General features: G+C 61.6%; 1 protein-coding gene across 6 annotated transcripts in view; it reads left to right on the top strand.

Moving 5' to 3' along the window:
* The window catches only part of EEFSEC (eukaryotic elongation factor, selenocysteine-tRNA specific), a 158,304-nt gene that overhangs the window by 115,072 nt on the left and 23,227 nt on the right, over window positions 1–20,005 (top strand). For 5 of the 6 annotated variants that reach the window (XM_079933162.1, XM_079933163.1, XM_079933160.1 and 2 more), the window contains one exon: window positions 14,882–15,538. The exons of the other annotated variant lie outside the window; for it this stretch is intronic. In XM_079933162.1, the coding sequence (XP_079789288.1) occupies window positions 14,882–15,538 (657 nt within the window). The remainder of the gene's footprint in view (window positions 1–14,881; window positions 15,539–20,005) is intronic. 6 annotated transcript variants of the gene reach the window in all.

Genomic DNA, 20,005 nt, shown 5'->3' with positions numbered 1-20,005 from the left:
AAGGCTACGGCTGGGTCCGTCTTGCCCTGGGTCTTTTCTCCCGTCAGCCTTTCCTCCACCCAGGCTGCCCCAGGGGCCTTGCTGACGGCGCGGTCGGCACCCGTCGTCCCCTTGGCAGCATCTCACGGCCCCTCCGGCCGGCAGGCGGAGGCTCCAGCCCTGGCCCGACCTCCGGGCCCTGCACCGCCGGCTCTGGCCTCGGGGGCTGTCCCTGGTGCCCACAGGCGCCTCCCCGCCCTGCGTGCGTCCTCCTGGGCCTCCGGGCCTTTGCCCCTCTCCTGCCTGAGCTGCTCTCACCTCCTCGAGGCCCCGCGCAAACGTCACCTCCCGTCTGGGTTCCCGCCCCAGCCGAGTCCCTGCCAAGTGGGAGCTGTGGCTGCTTCCTCAAGCCCCGCCCTCCTCGCCTCCCTGCGGCAGCCCTTGCCACCTGGTGCACAGGAGGGGGCGGACTGTCCAGCGGCTGGAAGCTCTGGGGGTGGGGGTGGAGCTTGTGTCCGACGCATCCTGGTCTCCTCAGACCCCGCAGAGTGCAGGGCACGCAGGAGGGTCTGGCCTGGTGCGCCGTCCTGGCCCAGCCCCATCTGTGTGAGTCTGAGAGCCTCAGGTTCCTCGGCAGTACGGGACCGTGCGAGGCAAGGGCTGCTGGGAGGCCTCGTCTGACGCCAGTTACAATGGGTGCTCCAGCAGTGGTAGCGCTGTCCTTGCAAAGGGGTTTTGGACCAAATTCACACAGATTTTGTTCCAGCTGGTTTTTTAGAGCCTCGAGGGCAGATTAAGTGACTCTCTATCTCTGGCTTTTGGTTTCTAGGGAACCGGGTTTGTGACGGGCAGACAGGTGCCCCACATTTGCAGGCCGCCAGCAGGGTCCCTGAGCCACCCGTCACAGCACCCTTCATCCCCGCCGTCCACTCCGTCTCCTGCTCCCCTTGCCCTGTCACCCAGGACAGCAGAAGGGTGCTCGCTTCTACCAGCAAGACCTGGCTAGAGTGTCAGGATCTCCCCTGGCCTCCCCACAGACAGTTAGTAAGCCCAGCTGGACGGTTGCCAGGCTGCACCAGGATTGCCCCAAGCGGGAGTCGCTCCCACTCTGCAGGTCTGTGTCGCCCCTTGGCCGGCATCACTGCCCCGTCAAGCCATCCTGGTCCTTGCCTGTGGAGCTGCAGACCCCTCCCGTGTCCCGCCCTGTAGGCACCTTGCCTACCCGGCTCCAGATTCTCACATGGGCCTGGGAGGGAGGCAGTATTTATCCCCACTTTCCAGGTGAAGCCGCTGAGGCCCAGAGAGGTGAAATGACACGCCCCAGCTCCAGGCCCTGGCCAGGGTGTGAGCCTAGGTCTGTCAGCTCCTGAAGCCCTTGCTCCTTTGCCTGCTCAGAAACTCCTCAGCCATCCAAAAGAGAGGCCTCTGGGCATTGGCACACCTTTCCCACCCGGAAACATGCTTCCGTCTTCAGCGCCGTTGGGACTGCTGCACCGCGTGTTTCCCAGGGTCCTGACCGCCCCGCGACCCCTCGCCCCCTTTTCTCTTGCTCCTGACCCTCCAGGCAGAGGTACCAGGCCAGCGGGAAGGAGCAACTCCCCCGCCTGGCTCCCTCTCCGGGGACAGCAGGCTTCAGGGGGCTCTCCTGTAATCTCTCTATCCACACAGCCCTCATTTTAATTTGCAAAATTGAACCCAGATCGAGAGCAGTAAAGCCAGAGGACGGTAAATATTCATGCCTCAGTGAGCGAGGGTGGCTCCATTACCGTCGCGAGATTGGGAGAATTACCTTGAGGATTATGTATATTCATGGGCCGATTTTTATTTGCGATATAACATGAGTCACGTTGGCCTGTGTGTTACCCGTTCTACCCCAAACAGACTTTGCACGAAGCTTATGCCCTTAAGCTTCTGAAAGTCATCTCAAGTGGATTTCCCTCCGCTGCTGCTTCCTAGGAGACCGGTAGGAATAGTAATCACTGCAGCACCCAACCAGGGTCTGCGCGTGCGTTCTTCTCTCTCCGCTTTACAAGACGTGGTGTTATTCTTGTGTCCAGGATACAGATGAGGAGACTGGACCTGCAGGTCACGCCCTGTTCTGCTCGCACGGCGGTCCTCCCCCCGGGCTGCAGGGCCAGGTCTTGCCCGTGCCGTGTGCCCAAGCTGAGAAGGTGCTCAGAGGCGGCCGCCACGGGAGGCCCGTGGACGGCAGCCTGCTCTGCGGGGCATTCGGCCGTGCCGCCGCCGCGGCTCAGGCAGCACCCGCGGCGCCTGGCGGCCCGGATCGGGCACAGATTGATCTGACCGAGGCGTGTCTGGCTGCTGCAGCCACGGGGCTGCTGTTTCTGTTCCAGGCGGCTCAGCTCACAGGAGCCGGGCCTCGGAGCTCAGCAGGTTCGGCAAGCTGCTGCCCGCAGGCTGTTTTTCTACATGACGCCGTATGTCCGCAGCTTCTTTCATGCCACGACAGCAAAGCTGAGTAGCTGGCGACAGAGGCTGTAGGGCCTGCAGAGCCTGAAGCAGTTGCTGTCTGGCCTTTTACAGAAAAGTTTGCAACCCCTCGTCCCTCACCTTTGGGGAAGCTGGGCCTTCAAGCCTCTTCTCACGCCGGGCGCTGGCTGGGTGCCCGCACGCCTCATAATCTCATTGTCGCGGTAACCCCGATGGGGCCAGGATGCGCGTCTCCTTTCTGTTGATGATGAAATAGTAACAGTAATCGTGTTGATCACTAATCTTTATTGAACAGTTTCTAGCGTTTTGATGCCATGCAAACTGTTCCACACAGATTACCCAGCGTAATCCTCGCAACTGCCTGGTGAGGCAGGGGCGTTTTCCATTTGAGGAAAGAGAGAGAGGTTAAGCCCCTTGCCCAAGGTCGCAGGATAACTCGAGGGATTTGAACCAGGAAGTCTGACTCCAGGACCTGCTTTGTAACCGCTGCGCCACACAGAGGCGCGCCCCCTTGCCCTCAGTCACACGTTCGTTCAGCGGTTTTTGCCACCGAGGATGTACCAGGTCCCCTCCCCTGGGGGCAGGATACAAAGAATCAAGAGCTGCGTGTTCTCAGAGAGCCCTGGCCCAGAGCTCCCCCGGCAGGGTCTGCATCCCGGCCCCACCACTGCTGAGCTGGGTGACCTTGGGCCCCAGTCAGGTCCCCTGGACAGCGCGGGTCACAGTAGGACGGACCCTCAGGGGCGCTGCGGGGATTGAGCTGGCTGACGTACGTGAGCCTGTTGGAACACTGCCCGGGGTGTACAGTAGGTGCTCCCTGCGTGTCAGCGCTGGGGGGCGGGGCGTGGAGGTGATGGTGGTGACGGCGGCGGAGTAGGCCCTGGGAGAGGCCCTGGGAGCCTGGGCAGTCTTGGAAGGCGGCCCAGGGCCGTGGAGCCTCAGCTGAGGCTGCGGAGTCAGCGGGCAGAGCAGTGGGGGTCCTGAGGACACGAAGAGGGGGCCGCTCGTCAGTTGCACGTGGCAGGTCCCCAGTCGCCTGAATGGCTTGGCTTGGTGGACGGCCCACTGGTTAGCGCGTTAGAGTGTCTGCAGACCACAGGCTCTTGAGACAGAGCGCAGTGGCCAAGCTGCGGGGCAGAGACTGGAGTGGACCTCAGCGGTCGGCTTGGAGCCGGGGCAGGCGGTGCTGGGCCGCGGGGTCGGAGGGGGGCTTGGGTCTGGAGCGGGCAGAGTGGGGCTTGGACCCCGCTTCCGCCCTGCCTCCACCTCCGCTTGTCCGTTGCCTGTCCACAGCTGTCCTTACAGCTGTCGCCTTGACGGGAAGCTCCATCTGACTCTCCACCCACGCTGGGGCCGCTTATTTCCTTCACTTTTTCACATTCGAAGTTCTTGCTTACGTGTCTAAAGCCATTTTCATTAATCTCAACTACAACTCCTGAACTTTTCAGATAGTATTAATATTGACATCTCAACCTACTTTCTGGGCCAGAGCTTATAGATTCCTCACAGATTTGGGGGAAGAGCTCCCCTCAGCCCCACACAGCAGGCAGATATGTTGGTGGCCCACACGCAGGAATAATTCAGATTTGAGAAATCTCTCCAGATTTCCAGGAAGACGTTAGTCAGCCCCGAGCTTTGCCTGTACCTTTGGAAAGATCTCTGGGGTGTGGAAGGCCAATCTTCTGGCCGAGGCCGAGTCTCCTTTGAGCACCTCTGGTCACCTGGCTCCTCGGAGCTCTCCCCTGCAGGTGGCTTCTCCAGGGCCGAGCTCAGCAGAGCCACAGGGCCTTCTCTGTGCCGCAGCCCAGCCTGTCTGCTTTGCTGGCTCTGGCTGGGGTTATGTGTGGCTGGGGACTTTAGAGCTTGGCCTGGGCGTGGGAAGCAGGAATGAGCGCCCCTGACCTTTGTTACCGACCTGCAGCACTGGAACCAGCGCGCCTGCTGGGTGCAGTTTTCTGCGGCAGGGGTTCAGGGTGAATGCCACCTCGCGCCAGGGACTGGCAGCCCAGGGCCAGCAGGTCAGTTTCCTGCAGTGTCAGTTTTCGAAAGGGCAGTTAATTCCAAACCTGATTTTTATTTTCAAACAAACATGGATCTGTTGTGGTGTAGAACACGAAGATTTCCATGAATCTTAAAACTTGGGACGTGGAAGAAATTCTGTGCTCCCAGCAGGCAGCATCCTGCACCTGCTCTCCTCCGCCATCAGGAAAGGCGGGAGCACTTCCTGACGCCTTTCGGGACAGCTGGGCTCCGGGACCAGTTGGAAAATGCAGGTTTCCTGTAGGTGTTTGGGCTCCTTCCTGCACTGTGACACCAGGAGCTTTCCCTGAAGGAAGACCCGGGGAAGGGGGAGAGGGACCCAGAAGGAGAAGTTGCTCTTTCATTTCTGACACTCTCCTGGTCTCATTTGCATGGCATTGTCCTTAAACCCAGTTCAGATGTCACCTCCTCTCCTGGCCCCCTGACCCCTCTCTCACGGCATAACAGCTGTCCTAAGTGGCACTTATATCTGCCCCACATGCTCCCAGGGTCAAGTGTAAGGCCTGCCTCGGAGCAGGTGCTACAAGAATGTGTTGAGTTAAACCCAGTTGAGGGAATGTGGGTGATGACTTTGAAAACCGGACTTGACGAATGCCCACGTGCGAGGTGAACAGGGAGGCACGTGGCCTGGCGCGCTTGTGGGAGCAGAGGGTGGAGGGTGCCGGGCCCAGGTGAGCGCTGGGAGAGCCCTGCACTGACGCGGGAGGAGGCTGGGCCGGGCGCCAGAGGGATGACGCTGGACCCCTGGAGCCCCATGGGCTGAAGACCGGCGGCGTCTCGCCCGGGCTCTGTACAAGGCGGGTGGCCCGGCAGAAACATGGGGAAGGGGCCCTCTTGGGGAATCTGAGCGAGAAGTGAGGCCCAGTGGACGGGAAGATGCTCTGGGATTTGCCACTGACGGGCTGCAAGCCCTTGAAGGATGAGGATGGAGCCAGGGGCTGAGCTTGGGCCGCCGCGCCCCCCGAGGACCTGCGCTCCCCGGACCTCCGCAGATGTGGACACAGGCTGCTTACATTGCCACGACATCTGGGCCAGGGGTATGAGCCGCTCTACTGGTGACAACACTGAGGCTCAGAAACACTTACAGAACTCACCCCCAGCTCAGCGCGTGAGCAGAGGCGGCGCCCACCCAGGAGCGGGGCCCGGGGGGCGCGGCGGGGACGGGCCGAGGAGCCCAGCCCTTGGGACCTCGGGCCCCTTCTGTCCACCTGGGATCCAGGCCGCCCGGTTGGTTCTCCGAGGCCCAGGTGTGGCCGTGTTTGCTGCTCCGGCCACAGCTTCTCCGGGCTCAGCCCCGGGACAGAGCTGGCCCCCTTGGCGCACCTCCCAAGGATTCCTTACCCCCCAAAAAGCCCAAGAATGTCGTTAAAAACAATTAAAGCCCCAGTCGTATGGAGAACAGAAGAATCAGGCATTGGCGTAATTCAATTTAAAGTTTTATGGGATGACAAATACGTGGAGGGCGGCTGGGGGAGGAACGTAACGCTTCCTGGCAGGCCCCTTGTCACTTTTACGGTTTTTCATCGTTGCAGGACTGGGTGGTTAATAACCAGGGTTAGTTTGTGAGGTCGCGGTGGAGGGGTGGGGCCTTCGCTGGGCCGAGCGGTAGAAACTGAATCCGTCCCCTTCCTCCCCGGGTGCCCACCACATGGCAGGTATCGAGAGGGGGGCCGGCGGTGAGCAGAATGACCCAGCCTGCCCACGGGCCGCTGTCCGCCTGGCGCGGGAGCCCCCCAGAAGGGAGCCAGACGCGCGGGCACGTGGTGGGAATGACGATGAGGCCGTGAGGAGCACTGTCGGGGCTCCGGGACCCTGGGCAGGGACCTGGACTGGTGTGGGGCGTGACTGGGGAGGTGGGCAAGGTGCACGCTGGGCCCAGGGGTGACTGGCCACTGGAAACGCAGCCTGGCCGGGCGCTTGGGGCAGGGCGGGCCTCCCGGAGAAGATAGACACGTAGCCACGCAGAGCCCCACGCCATCTCTGACCCTGGAGCTCGGTCTATGGGTCCCCAGGCTTCTGAAGACCCTCCTCCTTCTCTTAGGGGGTGTTTCTCATTTCTACGCAGGGACGCCGGAGAGGAAGGTCTCCTCAGCTCTCCTCCTCCCCAGGGAGTAGTTGGCTTTAGTTAGGCCCCAGCGGGATGTTTGCGTGGAACAGAGCCCACCTCTGAGCAGCCAGCACCGTCCCCCAAGACAAGGCCGGGCGGGAGGAGAGTGGCCCGTGCTGCTAGGGCCCAGTTCCTGGCCCTGGTGCCCAGGGGGCAGTGGGCCCAGGAGCAGAGCCAGGACAGAGGGGCCTGGCCCGACCTCGTGCGGTGTGTCACCCTCCGGGAGCACGCCCTGGAGGCCGCTGGGCCTGGCAGGGTCGCAGTGCAGAGGGGCTTTCACCACTCCGCCTTGGGGTGAAGTGGCGGCAGCAGGACCCCGAGGAGCTGCTGTCCTGGTGATCTGACGGCTGGGCAGCAGTTAAGGGGCCTGCGGTGCCGGTGCCGGGGCAGGTGCCGTCCGAGAGGAGGCCTTTCTCAGCACCGCTGGAAGGCTGCGAGCTGGCAGCTGGGAAGCCCTAGTGAGACTGAAGCTGTGCTCTGCACACCACAGTTTTCTGTCCCGACACCTGCTCGGGGACGCTCCGTGTGCGCGTGTGGGCTGACGCTACAGGAACGGCCACCGCAGCATCGTTCACAGCGGCCCACGTGTCCATCAGTCAGGGCGCAGATAAATAAAAGGTGGTGTTTTCATGTAAAGAAGTACTATGCAGCAGCCAGAAAGAGTGACCTGGGTAGATTGTACGAACGGATAGCTCAGTGTCTACGTAAATATACAGACGTATATACAGAGATAGATCTGTGTACAGATATGTCTCCCGATATGAACAGATGTCGAAACCACGATACAGAGGAAGAAGACAAGTATTTGAATTAAACAGTAATAGGGCGCCGTTGTATAAAATAGCAATCGGTCCTATCCAGGGTGCACACGGGGCTGTAAATGTGTCCAGTGGGACACATGAGGACACAATGAAGGTGATTACTCCAGGTGAGGTGAGGCCGGGGACAGGACTGGGGCCTTCAACTGGACATCAAGACAAAGTACAAGTGACAGGCTCACAGAGGTCCATTCCAGTGGTGGGAACACAGGTAGTTACTTCATCACTTGACTCCCTGTACCTTTCTGAATGGTTGTCATTTCTCTAAAAAAATAAGCGGGTGGGAACCGAGTCCCCAGGGCCCATCTGCTCCCCACTCCTGCCGCCTCCACAGCTCACGCCGCTTCCTCCCCGAGCAGCATCCCGAGTTTGGCTTTTTTGTGCAAGATGCAATTAACGCATTAGGCGGGGGACGTCTTATCTGTGGCCGGCCCAGCTCAAAGAAGAGGGAGAAATGAGAGCAGCCAAATTGAAGTCTTATTAAACCAAATTGGTTGGGTCTGATGGAGCCAAACCTAGACGGGTCTTTAAAAGCTGATTTCATTTTTCCCTCCGGTCTGAACCTCTTTGAATTGAAGTAACTGATCCTGGTGTAAGCTTATTAGTGTCAACCTCGTGTGTTTCTTTTCCTCTCCAATTTACATTTTATTAAGTAATGATGAAGTTGCAAGGCCTCGACCCTCGCCTTTGGCACAGCCAGGAGCTTCCAGGCTCAATAATGGAACGAAAACGGATAATGGGGTCCAATCTCATTACAGCCAGTACCATTATTACAGAAATCTCTGCACATCAGAAAGACTGCTAAGCCCCCTTCTTTCTAGCATCTGTTGATGCTGGAGGATGTCCGGGGTCCCCAGACCTGCTGTTCCTTTGCAGGAGGCTGCAGTGGTGTTGGCCCATCCATTTCTTACCCTACAGAAGGAACGCTGCCAGAGAGCCCGCTCGTGGGGTGAACTGTACCGTGCACTCCGTGGTGGGGTCGATGCGTGTGATATGGTGTAAGAATAGGGGCTTTCAGGATGGGCAGATCCGGATGCGGTGGGCACGTGCCTTGCCCTCTGGGCCTCAGTTCCCTGGCCTGTAAACCGCGGTCACTGTTACCACCTGGACAGTTGTTGGGCGAACGGTAAGGACCAGCTTAGCACTTGGTGAGCATTCGGCAGATGTGTCTCTCCTCTGCCTTCTGTGTTGGCCGATGGTGAAATCGTGAGGTCTCCGTCCCGTGGCTGGGTCCCCGCTCTTGCACGCACACTGCTCTGGAGAGCCGAGACGGATGCCTGGTGAACCCCACCTCGGGTCACTTCTAGGCCGCTGTTCATTGGCCTCGGAAAGAGCCCCGGTCATCGTGAGCCCAGCGTCCTGCCAAGCGCTCCAGGTGCTGGAAACCACAGTGCAGGTGCTCGGAAGACACGTGTCAGGCCTGGGGGCACATGGGGCATTTGTTTGCTCTCCCACCTGGTCAGTCACAGACCTCCACGGAGGGCCTGTCCTGTGCTGGGGCCCTGCCACCCAGAGACAGGCGCCAAGGGTGGCCAGAGGGGGCGGAGCAGCTGAGAAATCAGGTCTGAAATTGTCCACTGCGCCTGGCCAGGGCAGGAGAGAGGGGCTGGGCGCCCTGCCTCTGCCCTCCCGGCTCCTTCCCTGGAACCGCCTTTCTGGGTTTGCGCCTGGGGGTGAGGTGGGGGTGGGGGTGGGGGTGGGGGTGGGGCGGCATCCACCCCGCGGCCCCTGGCTCCGCCCAGCTCTGCAGGGTGGTGCGCTTTCTGCTCGGGTGGTCGGGAGACAGGCCGGGATGTCAGGCCTGCCCCGACGTCCCAGCACTTACTGTCCCAAGTCTCAGCCTGTTTGCTCTGTGACCTTGGAGACATCGAAAACCTTTCTTCATCCATAAAATTGAATGTGAAAATATTGACCTACCTCGTTGCGTTTTTATGAAGAATAACCGGCCCAGACGATGGTCAAACTCTTTGTGAATCAGAAAGGGCTGAACTGCTTAGCAAGCGCGAACTGGAGTTTGAAACATTGCTTGCCTGATGTATTCCTGCCTCCCTCCTCCTCGGGCCCAGCCTCCCTCCCCAGAAGTGCCTGGTGCCGGGGAGACGGGAAGAGGCCCTGCAGGCAGCCAGCCCTCGTGGGAGCCGAGCTCAGGGGGGCCAGCCTGCTGATCCCAAGCAGAAGGCCTTCCTGTCCCACTCGACGGCATCCCTCCCCCCGCCCCCCGCCTTCTCTGTTGTCACTGTTGGCGAGCCTCAGCCCTGCTTCTCCCCTGCTTGGAAGGCTTCTCACCCTGGGGGAGGTCTGGAACCTCTAACTGCCCATCCAGCCTCGGGGCCGGTCTTGCCCCCCACGCAGGTGTGGAGCTCCACGGGCCTTTGCGGATGTGTAGGGCCCAGGCCAGGACTGGAGCTCCCTGGGGCAGGGACGGTGCTGCATCTGTTTACACCACACATGTGTGGTGAGGTCTCCTATCTGTCAGGCGCTGTGCTGGGCACTAGAGATGTGAATGGGAAAAACAAAATAAAAACAAAGCCCCTGCCTCGTGGAGGCCACATCCCATACGGAAGAGAGAGTCAGTGAGCAGATAACGTAATGTGTCGGGGGTGGAGAGCACTGTGAATAAAAGGGAACAAGCAAAAGGAGACAGAGGAATGGGGGCGGTGGTCCTGTCTCTTACTGGGTTGCAGGGTGGGGGGGGGGGTCCAGGATGGATAAACATTTGAGCAGAGACAGGAAGGAAATGAGGGAATGAGAATTGTGGCTCTCTGGGGGAAGAGCATCCTGGTCAGAGGCCCTGGCAAGTGCAAAGGCTGTGGGGTAGGAGCCTGGCGTGTCTGGGGAGCAGGAAGGGTCATGTGACTGACATGACGTGGGTGGGGGCGGAGCAGTCGTAGCAAATAAAACCAGGGCAACAGCAGGGGCCGACTGTGAGGCCCAGTCGGAGTGCGGACGTGGGCTTTTACAGAGCGAGCTGGAAGGCAGGGAGGGTGCGGGGCACGACGACCCTCACAGTCAGGGGGGCCGGCGGTGGGGGGGCGGTGGGCGCAGCGGAGGGGCCCGGGTGCTGGGCCTGTGTGGGAGGTAGAGCCTCCTGGGTCTCCTGATGACGGGCACGGCGACGAGGGTCACACAGGGTCAGGGAACACGGAAGTGGTGCTTCCGAGGAGGACGGGGCTGCAGCGCAGTCCAGGAGGAACTTAGCACGTGTCTCCTCCGCGCAGCCTGCCCTCCCCTCGTGTGTCTCCCGACGCCTCCTGCCCTCTGAGCTCTCGGCTGCCCTCAGGCTGGATGCTGGACGTGCCCGTTACCCCGGCCTCCGCCGCCCATTCTGCTGCTGCAGAAAGAACCCGAGTATCCTCCTTGCTGGCTTCCCGCCTTCCTTTCCTGTTCCCTGCCCCCCCGCCCCCGCGCCACGCAGCCAAGTGGCCATCGGAGTGCGTCCTCCCTCTGCTCAGCCCCGGGCCACCACCGCCGGGACGTGTGTTGTCCTCATGGGGCAGGCGCTGGCCCCACTCCCCTGGCCACCTCTTTTCCTGCCCGCCTTGGGGCCTCGGGCCCGCTCCGCTCTTCCTCTGCCTGGAGCCCCTGCGGGTGGTCCCTTCTCCTCTATCTGGTCTCAGCTTCAGTGCCACCTCCTCAGGGAAGCCCTCCCTGACCACCCAGGAGTCATGAGGTCCCCAGTTAGTCCCCCTCACAGCACCTCCCCGTGGTCTTAGGATTCTGCCTTTATTAGCTGATGGTTTAATTAGCATCCCCTCACCTGCAAGCGGTCAGTTCCGTAAGGTCAAAACTGTGTCCGCCGCCCCTGGGCCGTTCCAGGGCCTGGGCCGGAGCTTGAGGGAAACTGGGTGACACGTGGTGAGTGGGCGTGTGGGTGGCGCCTCGGTCCCTCCACGTGGGTCTTAGTGAGGATTTGGTGAGGGAGTTGAGCAGGAGTGTCTCTCGAAGTTGCCTAGAAAATGACAGGAAAGCCTGTTGTTCCTGCCCTTAAGCTGGTGAAACTATCCACATCTCCTCGTTAGTGTCCTCAGTGGGATCTTGTGTTCCTGACGTGGATCCGGGGCAGCTTGGCGGCCGATGGCGTGGTGCCCCGCTGCCCGTCCCCGTCGATCTGTTTCCCAGCTTCCTGTCTGGGCCCTAAAATCTTGATTTGCACAGTTATTTGTCTTGCTGCTCTTCACGGCGCCCTCTTAGGGCATCTGTATTATTTCAGTCCTAAGAACGTGAGCTCCGTGGGGAAGAGAACATGCTTTGAATGGCGCCTGCTTGACCCTGGGCCTGGGGGCCGGGGGGACCATCGGGTGGCACGAGGCCTTGGCCACCCTCAGGGGAGGCCCGTGAACACGCGGGCCCCGCTCAGGCCCCTGCGGGTCTGGACTCCGAGCTCGTGCTCTGCCAGCTGTGCTCTCACCATGAGGGGCGCGTCTCTTCTCCCTCCTGAGGGGCTGCCATGGACCGGCTCTGTCAGCAGCCCTCCGTGCCAGGCGCTGGGGGTGCAGCAGCAGGTGGAGCCTGGCCCTGCCTTCAGGGTCTAGGAGGAGAGACAGACACATTTGATGGACAGAAATGGAGAAGTCAGACAGTGCCGAACGGTGTAGAAGACGTGTATCCACTGGGCGGACACATCCACTGGGTGGACGTGCACTGGTGCTCAGTTTACCTGGCAGAGGCAAGCACTCACTCTCCTGTGACCCAGCAGCTCTCGTCCAGGCCTGGGTCCTGCAGCCTTGTCCCCACACCTGCACCCTCAGGACTCCTGCATAGGAGGGGACCCGTCACACCACACCCAGCAGAAAACTGGAGACGACCCAGGGGCTCGTGGTTGGGAGACTGGACAGGGGCCTGTGTGCACCGTGAGATGCACGGTGTCACGACAGGTGAGCTGCAGGTGCAGGCAGCATGGGCACCAACTCCCAAGTTCAGAATCTCACAAAACAAAGCAAGTTATCGACTAGACACATGTACTGCATATGTGGTAAATCTCTACACAATTATAGACACGTATCAATAAAAAGAAAAGACATGTTACACGCCAAATTCAAGAGAGCAGTTCCCTCCGGCTGGGGGGCAGGCAGGAGAGCTGGCTGGGGGAGGAGCACGTGGCGAGACAGCCGTTGATGGTAATGTTTGGGTTTGTATTGTAATTTAAGTCAGTAAATGCACGGAGGCAGGGACTGACAGAGCTGTCAGCCAGCAGTGACCACAGAGAAAGTCAGGTTCAGAGTCAGCCGAGGAGAACAACCCGCTCTGTCCAGAGCGGGCAGGGAGGAGGTGCGTGGGGAGCTGGGGTTTAGGGATGGATGGGAATTTGCCAGGTGGAGGTAGTCCCAGGGAGAGGAGCCTCAGGGGCAAAGCTCAGAGGCGTGTCTGCGGTGGGGGGGGGGGGGAAACGTCAAGCCTCCAGGCCGGGCCGGGGCTTAAGCGTTGCGAAGAGCTGTCCAGTGGGCCGTGGGGCGGGAGGTTCCAGGGAAGGCCGCTTGCGCTCGCGGGGGAGCCAGGCCAGCAGGAGTCCTGGTGGGGCAGCAGAGGGGGTGCCCTGGGTGGTGGCACCGATCCCCTGTGGAATTTCAGTTGGTCAAAGGGGCTTCCTCATCACGACAGTTCCACCCACAAGGTTTGAAAGTCACGCTGTAGGAGATGGGAACCCTTGTAGAGGCTGGTGCCGAGGAATTGCTTCATCAGACGTGTTAGGGAGCTGGCCTGGAGGGGCTCCGGGGTTGAGGGCCAGGGGACAGCTCCCGGCTCGGGGGGAGGAGGCATGACTGGGTCCTGCCTCGCTGGGCAGACGCTTAGTGTAAGATAATGTTCTCCGGTTACTCTGAGGTGCGTTCCTGAAAAGCTTAGTTTCCCGTTGCCCCTGTGGACCGTTTCAGAGATGTTTTATGTTTCTCTTTGATTGATCTTGCCTGTGGCTTTTGACACTGTGCTTCTCACTTTCTCTGCCCCCTGACCTCCTGGTCAGGTCGTTAATGGTCTTTAAACAAACACGTAAGTATCAGGCTCTCCAGGAAAGGACTGGGCTCCTGCGGCTCATGTCAGCACAGCACCCCCTTTATGGGGAGAGAACGGGGGCTCCGCACGCCCGACTTCATAGGCGGGGTGCTCGCGACCTGAAGGTCAGAGCTGGACTGGGCTCCTGCGGCTCATGTCAGCACAGCACCCCCTTTATGGGGAGAGAACGGGGGCTCCGCACGCCCGACCTCGTAGGCGGGGTGCTCGCGACCTGAAGGTCAGAGCTGTCTTTGGTGTGATGATTTTTGACGGCAGGTTTTCGGAAATCGATTTCACGTTTCTCTGCTGCGCTAACCAGGGGTCCCAGCACAGATTTGATCTTATCACTGCGACGTGGATCTTGGCGTAGACGTTTGTTCATTTTGTGAACGTTTGTTGGGGCCTTTTCTGTGTCTGTTCCTGATTTAGCAACCGTGGGTGCAGAAATGTGCTGGTGTGCCGGTCGGTGTGATGGTTTGGAAACAGATCGGGCGCTCCTTTGCCATCGCTCCTGGTGACGTCCGGCCTGCTCCCCCGACTGCAGGGCCTCCCCCCACCCCCGCCTTTGCACCTGCGGGTCCCCCCATTTAGAGTGGACTTTCTCTGGCCTCCGCACAGCCGGTTCTTACGATGGGGTCTCGACTCAGACATGGGCTCCGCAGAGATCTCCCTGGCCTCTGACGGCAAAGAGCCCGACTCTCCCCACCCCCGGGCCGCCTCCAGCGTCGCCATGTGTCGTTTCCTCTGGAGCGTCTCATAAACAGTATACAGATTATGGTGGTATTACTTACATGTATCTATACACAGAAATGTTATGTGTCAGTTTTATTTATATTAATATAAATTTTGTTACTATTAATATATTTGTAATGTTGTTGCTGTTTCTGGACGCTAAGCGCTTTGAAGACGTAGCTGGCTCTGTCCCACTCCCGGAACAGCGCCTGCCGCCCAGCAGCCCCAGGGGACCACGTGTCTGGTCAATGAAGAGCCGCCCTGCCCTGGAGAAGCCCGCCGGCTGGCAGCGGGCAGGCCCAAAGCAGACAGTGACAGCACAGCAGGCGGTGTGGGCCAGGAGGGGCTGGGGCAGCGCTGAGGAGAGGCAGCAAGTCCTGCCCACGGGGGTCTGGGCAGACTTTCCAGAGCAGGGGTGTTTGTCCTGGGCTTTCCAGGCAGCCGGGCATGGCTTGGCAGGCGTGGGGCTGGCAGGGAAGCAAACCTAAACAGAGGGCTGGGGAAGAAAGCGTGGGATGGGGCCTGGGGGTGGAGCAGCAGAGGGGACCCCGGTGGTGCTGGATGGGCTGCAGTGACCGCTGCCTGTGTCCCGGCCTGGGTGCCCTGTGAGCCTGGCGCCGCGTTTGCAGGGTGGAGCCTGCTCCGTGCAAGGGGCGTGCGACCGGGTGCCGGTGAGTGTTGGTAGCGCCGGGACGGGGGCTTCTCCAGCTGGAGCCCCCCAGCCTTGAGGCTCGGCCTCAGCGCTCCCTCTCTTCCTCCCGACCAGGTGGTGAGGAAGGTGAAGTCCATGCAGATGTTCCACACACCCGTCACCTCTGCTGTGCAGGGGGACCGGCTGGGCATCTGTGTCACCCAGTTCGACCCCAAGCTGCTGGAGCGTGGCCTGGTGTGCGCCCCCGAGTCTCTGCACACGGTCCATGCAGCCCTCGTGTCCGTGGAGAAGATCCCGTATTTCCGGGGATCCCTGCAGACCAAGGCCAAGTTCCACATCACCGTGGGCCACGAGACGGTCATGGGCCGGGTGATGTTCTTCAGCCCTGCCCCCGACGGCTTCGACCACGAGCCCGTGCTGGACTCCTTCGACTTCTCCCAGGAGTACCTCTTCCAGGAGCAGTACCTGTGCCCGGGCTCAGTGCCGGCCGAGACGGACGGTGGGGAGGCCGACAGGAGGGTGGGCCAGGCGTCCGAAGGCCGCTGCCCCCGGCAGCAGTGGGCCCTCGTGGAGTTCGAGAAGCCCGTCACCTGCCCGCGGCTGTGCCTGGTGATTGGCTCCAGGCTGGACGCGGACATCCACGCCAACACGTGCCGGCTGGCCTTCCACGGCGTCCTGCTGCACGGGCTGGAAGATAAGAACTACGCCGAGAGCGCCCTGCCCAGGCTGCGAGTATACAAGCTGAAGCACAAGCACGGCATCGTAGAGCGGGTAAGCAGCCTCCCCCTCCCTCCCGCCCACCGCCCTGCCGGGTCTGACAGCCAGGACGGCCTCGGAGACCTGGCTCCGGCGCCTGTGGTCTCCAGACAGGGAGCCAGGCGGGAGTGGCCTGCGTCCTCTCCGCCAGTTAGAGCCAGGCTGACACGCAGGCGGGGCCCATGAACCCGCCTGGCCCGCCTGGTCAGTGCAGGTGGTTCCTTGGGCGCCCCCCGACCCCCTCATCTGTGCCTGCAGCCCTGCATAGGAGCCCATGCCTACCAGGCCACAGGTGAATGGGTGGACGAACACGCAGGCCTCACTGTGTCCCTGTGGCGCATGCTCGTGGGGGTCAGGCATGGCAGTGGTGGTCCTGGGACTCGACCGGGTTCCGCTGACTCAGGGCAGCAGTGCTGAGACCCCAGTGTCGGGAGCCCAGGTTCGTGTGGGGTCTGCCTGGAGGCTCCCAGCAGGCTATGGTTCTGATCCTCGTGCAGCAGAGGAGGGTCACCCCTCCTGGTCCAGCCCTGAGTCAGTGCGGGCGCCGGGTGACAGGAGGAGGTGTCCAGGGCCTGACAGTGGGTGTGCCGGGTTTTCCATCGCTCACGCCCTCTGGTCTCGCCCCTCCCCTGGGCCCCCGGGTGTTCCCCTCCCACCCCACCCCTCCCTTCTCAGGATCCTCCCTGGCTGCTCAGGCCCTGCGCCCCTTCCTCTGCAGCCCCATGGGGAGACGAGAAGACGCCCTTCCTTACCCACTCGCAGGTCCAGATGCAGGATCCTCAGCCCCGTGGGCTTGGGCATAGCCCTACGGCCCAGCCAGCAGAGCCAGGGCTCCTGTGTTGCCTCGTGCACACCCTGGAGCTGGTGCACACGGCTGCCCCCGCTAAGCTGCTCACTCTGTGGGCCCCTGTTTCCTCATTTGTAAAAATCACATGGACGTGGGACTTCCCTGGTGGCGCAGTGGTTAAGAATCCGCCTGCCAGTGCAGGGGACACGGGTCCGAGCCCTGGTCTGGGAAGATCCCACACGCCGCAGAGCGACTAAGCCCACGAGCCACGACTACTGAACCCACGTGCCGCAACTACTGAGCCCGCGAGCCACAACTACTGAAGCCCGCACACCTAGAGCCCGTGCTCCGCAACAAGAGAAGCCACGACAATGAGAAGCCCGCGCACCGCAACAAAGAGTAGCCCCCGCTCGCCGCAACTAGAGAAAGCCTGCGCTCAGCAACGAAGACCCAACACAAACAAAAATCAATCATTCAATCACATGGACGGAGGTGGGCAAATGAGGGCTCATACCTGGGATAGTAAATGCCCTGCACCGCCCCACGCCTCCGACTGCTGCCACAGCCCGGGCCCAGCAGCCCCACCGCCCCCTGGCCACGGCAGCTTGCGTAGTTCCACCCACATCACTAGAAAACAAAGGTGTTGCGCCAACTCCCACTCACTCACCTCTCCAGGCCACCGGGATGAGGACGGCACTGCGCCCTCACGCGCATGGTGGGCCCAAGGCCTGGTGGGCACAGGCAGGCCGGCGGGCTGGGCGGGGGCTGCCAGGGGACCCAGGCGGGGGCGAGCAGAGGACTGGGCATGGCAGGTCTCCCGCCGAGGCCACAGGGACCCAGTGTGCATGGGCTCCAGGCCCGCTGGACGGGCCCCTGCAGGCCAGGCGTTGGCTGAGTCTCTTCCCCTCAGTTTCCTTGCTGGAAAAATGGGGGCCGTGCTCCCCACCGCTCAGGGCGGTAGAAGCGGGGGAGGCCGCTGTGTGTGAAGTGCTAGCGCAGAGCGCCGGGCTCGGTGCTGTTCACTTGGACTTCGCTCGCGGCGCGGCGGCCCGGGCTACCAGACGGCTGCACCTTTCTCTCCCCCGTGGTGGGGTCAGGCCGGGCGTGCCGGCCACCCTGGGCCTGGCATCCACTGGCGCCGGACAGGGAAGGCCTGAGGGCATGGCCAGAGGAGCCTGTGGCCTCTGCCCAACCAAGGGTAAACACGCAGACGCCACCAGGAGCGCTGGCCGGCTTTGAAGTCTGAAGCGGCACTGCCTGCCGGCTCCCAGCTCTCCCCGCTCCACTGCTGATGGCTTGTTAGACGTGCCCGGGGCACCAGGTGCGGGCCGGCCTGCGACTGCCTCTGGTCAGCACGGGTTCCTCGCCATCCGGCAGGCTAGGCCCCCCAACTCCTGGAGGAAGCAATGCTGCGGTCCAGCCAGCCGCTCGGCCAGCTCTGCTGCCCCCTGCCCCCCACTCCGCTCCCAGGCTGCTCAAGGAACAGAGGTTCTTCCTGCAGCAGAGGCCGAGCGGGCCCTCGCCTGGGGAAATCCGATGGCTGCCCACGTGTGCTGACCCAAACCCAGGCCTCTCTCCTGCCGTCTAAACAGCGTCTGATAGCCAAGACTCTCCCTCAGCTGCCGAAATGCTTATTGGCCCCCCTTTGAAAATTGCCTTTTTATTGCTGTATAGATGCAGGGTCAAGGCAGCTGGACACGGTGGAAAGAGCTGGCTCTGGATCTGATGTACTGAGCAGGTGCTGCTGCCTCGGCCCGGCCGCAGACCAGTCACACCCCTCCCCCACCCCCGGAACCCATCGCTTCTTTAACGGAGTTGGTGGGGAGCTGACGCGACCACGCGTGCAAGGGCCTGGCGTGAAGCGAGCGCCCAGCAAAGAGTTAGCCTCCCTTTCTCTCCAGGAGAACGCAGCTGCCTCTGGGGACGGTGCCTTTGTACCTCCTCGTCAGCACCGGCAGGGACTCTGCCTGCGTTGGTGCCTGGTGACGGGAACAGAAAGAGGGAGGGAGGCTCCGTGCGTCGGGGTCGTGGGCCGCCAGGCTCGTCACTGCCAGGCTGGGTGCCCGTTCGGTGCTGGGCAGGCCCAGTTTTGAGGAAGACGGCCTGGTCGGCCTGGGAGCGGGCGTGGCACAGTCCCCCTCGGGTGACGCCCAGAGCCTGGCCGCCCGAGGCCTCCCCGCCTGGGCCTGTGGAACTCGCTTGACCAAGTGAAACAACTTGAAGGCTAATGTCCGTTCCTGGGTTTGCCCCAGGAGATAACAAGGGGTGGATCGTTGCCCCCCAGTGTACTTGGGCATCAGACACACCTCGCCCTGCGCTGGGGGAGGAAGAGATGCAGTCTTGGCCCCTGGTTTCTGAGGCCGGGCATCGTCGTCCAGGGGCCTGGGAGTTGTCGTTCCCGGTGACTCCGAGGGCCCATTCGCGGCACAGGTCTCCCCCGCTCCCGTCCTCCGAGGGTTGGCTAACTCGCTCTCGAGGTTCTGGGTGGGCTAGAGGAGCCCCCGCCGCAGGTACTGCTTCTGTCATTCTCCCAGCTTCATATTCTGGTCATCGAGGTTCTGGCCGCTGGGCAGTTGTCCTGCTACCAGGTCTCAGGTGTTCTTGCCAGCACCAACACCCTTCATCCTAGCAACAGCCTTTTCCAGAGGAAGGAACTGAGGTTCAGAGAAGCCCCATGCCCCGGACTGCAGAGCTGGAGGAGATGGACCAGGGCCCCAGCCTTGCCAACCCTCTCTGCTCGGGGCTCCGCTTCACGGCCAGCCGCCCCTGTCTCCTTGCTGCCGCTTCTCCAGTCTGAATTAGAATAGTCGCTCCAGAACTTGGGCAGTTCCCAAGCCTCATCACGGCAGCCGGCCCTGAGAGAGACACACACGTGTAATGACATAATTACATGCGCCGCCAGCCAAGTCCCCGCTCAGAGGCCGGGGACAGAGGGGACTCGCCTGGTGTGGAGGTGAGGGCCCGGGCTCTGTGAGCGGCAGTGACTGCTCTTGGGGAGCTCGGCCTCCAGCCACCAAAGGCCAAGAGACGAAGCGGATAGCTCACGCAGACGGTGCACGTTTCCCTGGGAGCTGTGGCTGTAACCGTGTGGCGGCTCAGCGTCGCTCCCGGGGAGCTGCCGCCCGCAGGTTCCACGCACGTTGCCTTTGGCTCCTCGTCACGGCGGTGGGTTCAGAAGGAAAAGCCTCTGGCTAGTCTCAGAAGGTCTTCCCTGGTTGGATGTGCTGGTGTGTCTGATCTCTGAGGTCCCTGCCTCGGCTGGAAGCGTCATCTGGAGAGGAGCTCAGCCCTCAGGGGCACGCACGTTCCAGAGACGGAGGGGCTGAGGTTCACCATTTCCCGCAGCCCGGACAGATGCCGCCTCTGGTCTTCCTGCAGCACTGCAGAGGCCTCCCCTCTGACCAGCGTCATGAAATGAGGGCTCCTGCCGCAGCCGTTTGCTGAGCCCCTCTCACGGCCCCACCCCCTGTAACTACTGGAGGGGTGTATTCTGGGGGCGCAGAAATGTGCACCTGCCACTCCCGCCAGTCCGGAACGCTCCTGCGGGGACATTGCAAAGGCCTGGCCGGCTGGGGTTCGAGTTTCCACTGTGCCCCTGGCTCTGGCATTCGCGACCCGCTCAGATCTCATCCCTGAGCGCAGCTCTGACCTCTGCCAAGTGGCCGTGGAAATCCCTTGCAGACAAGGGCTCTGCG

This window comes from Stenella coeruleoalba (assembly GCF_951394435.1).
Source record: "Stenella coeruleoalba genome assembly, chromosome: 10".
Taxonomy (NCBI): Eukaryota; Metazoa; Chordata; class Mammalia; order Artiodactyla; family Delphinidae; genus Stenella; species Stenella coeruleoalba.
The sequence above is the reverse complement of the archived record's forward strand: the minus strand, read 5'-3'. Positions and strand labels throughout refer to the sequence as shown.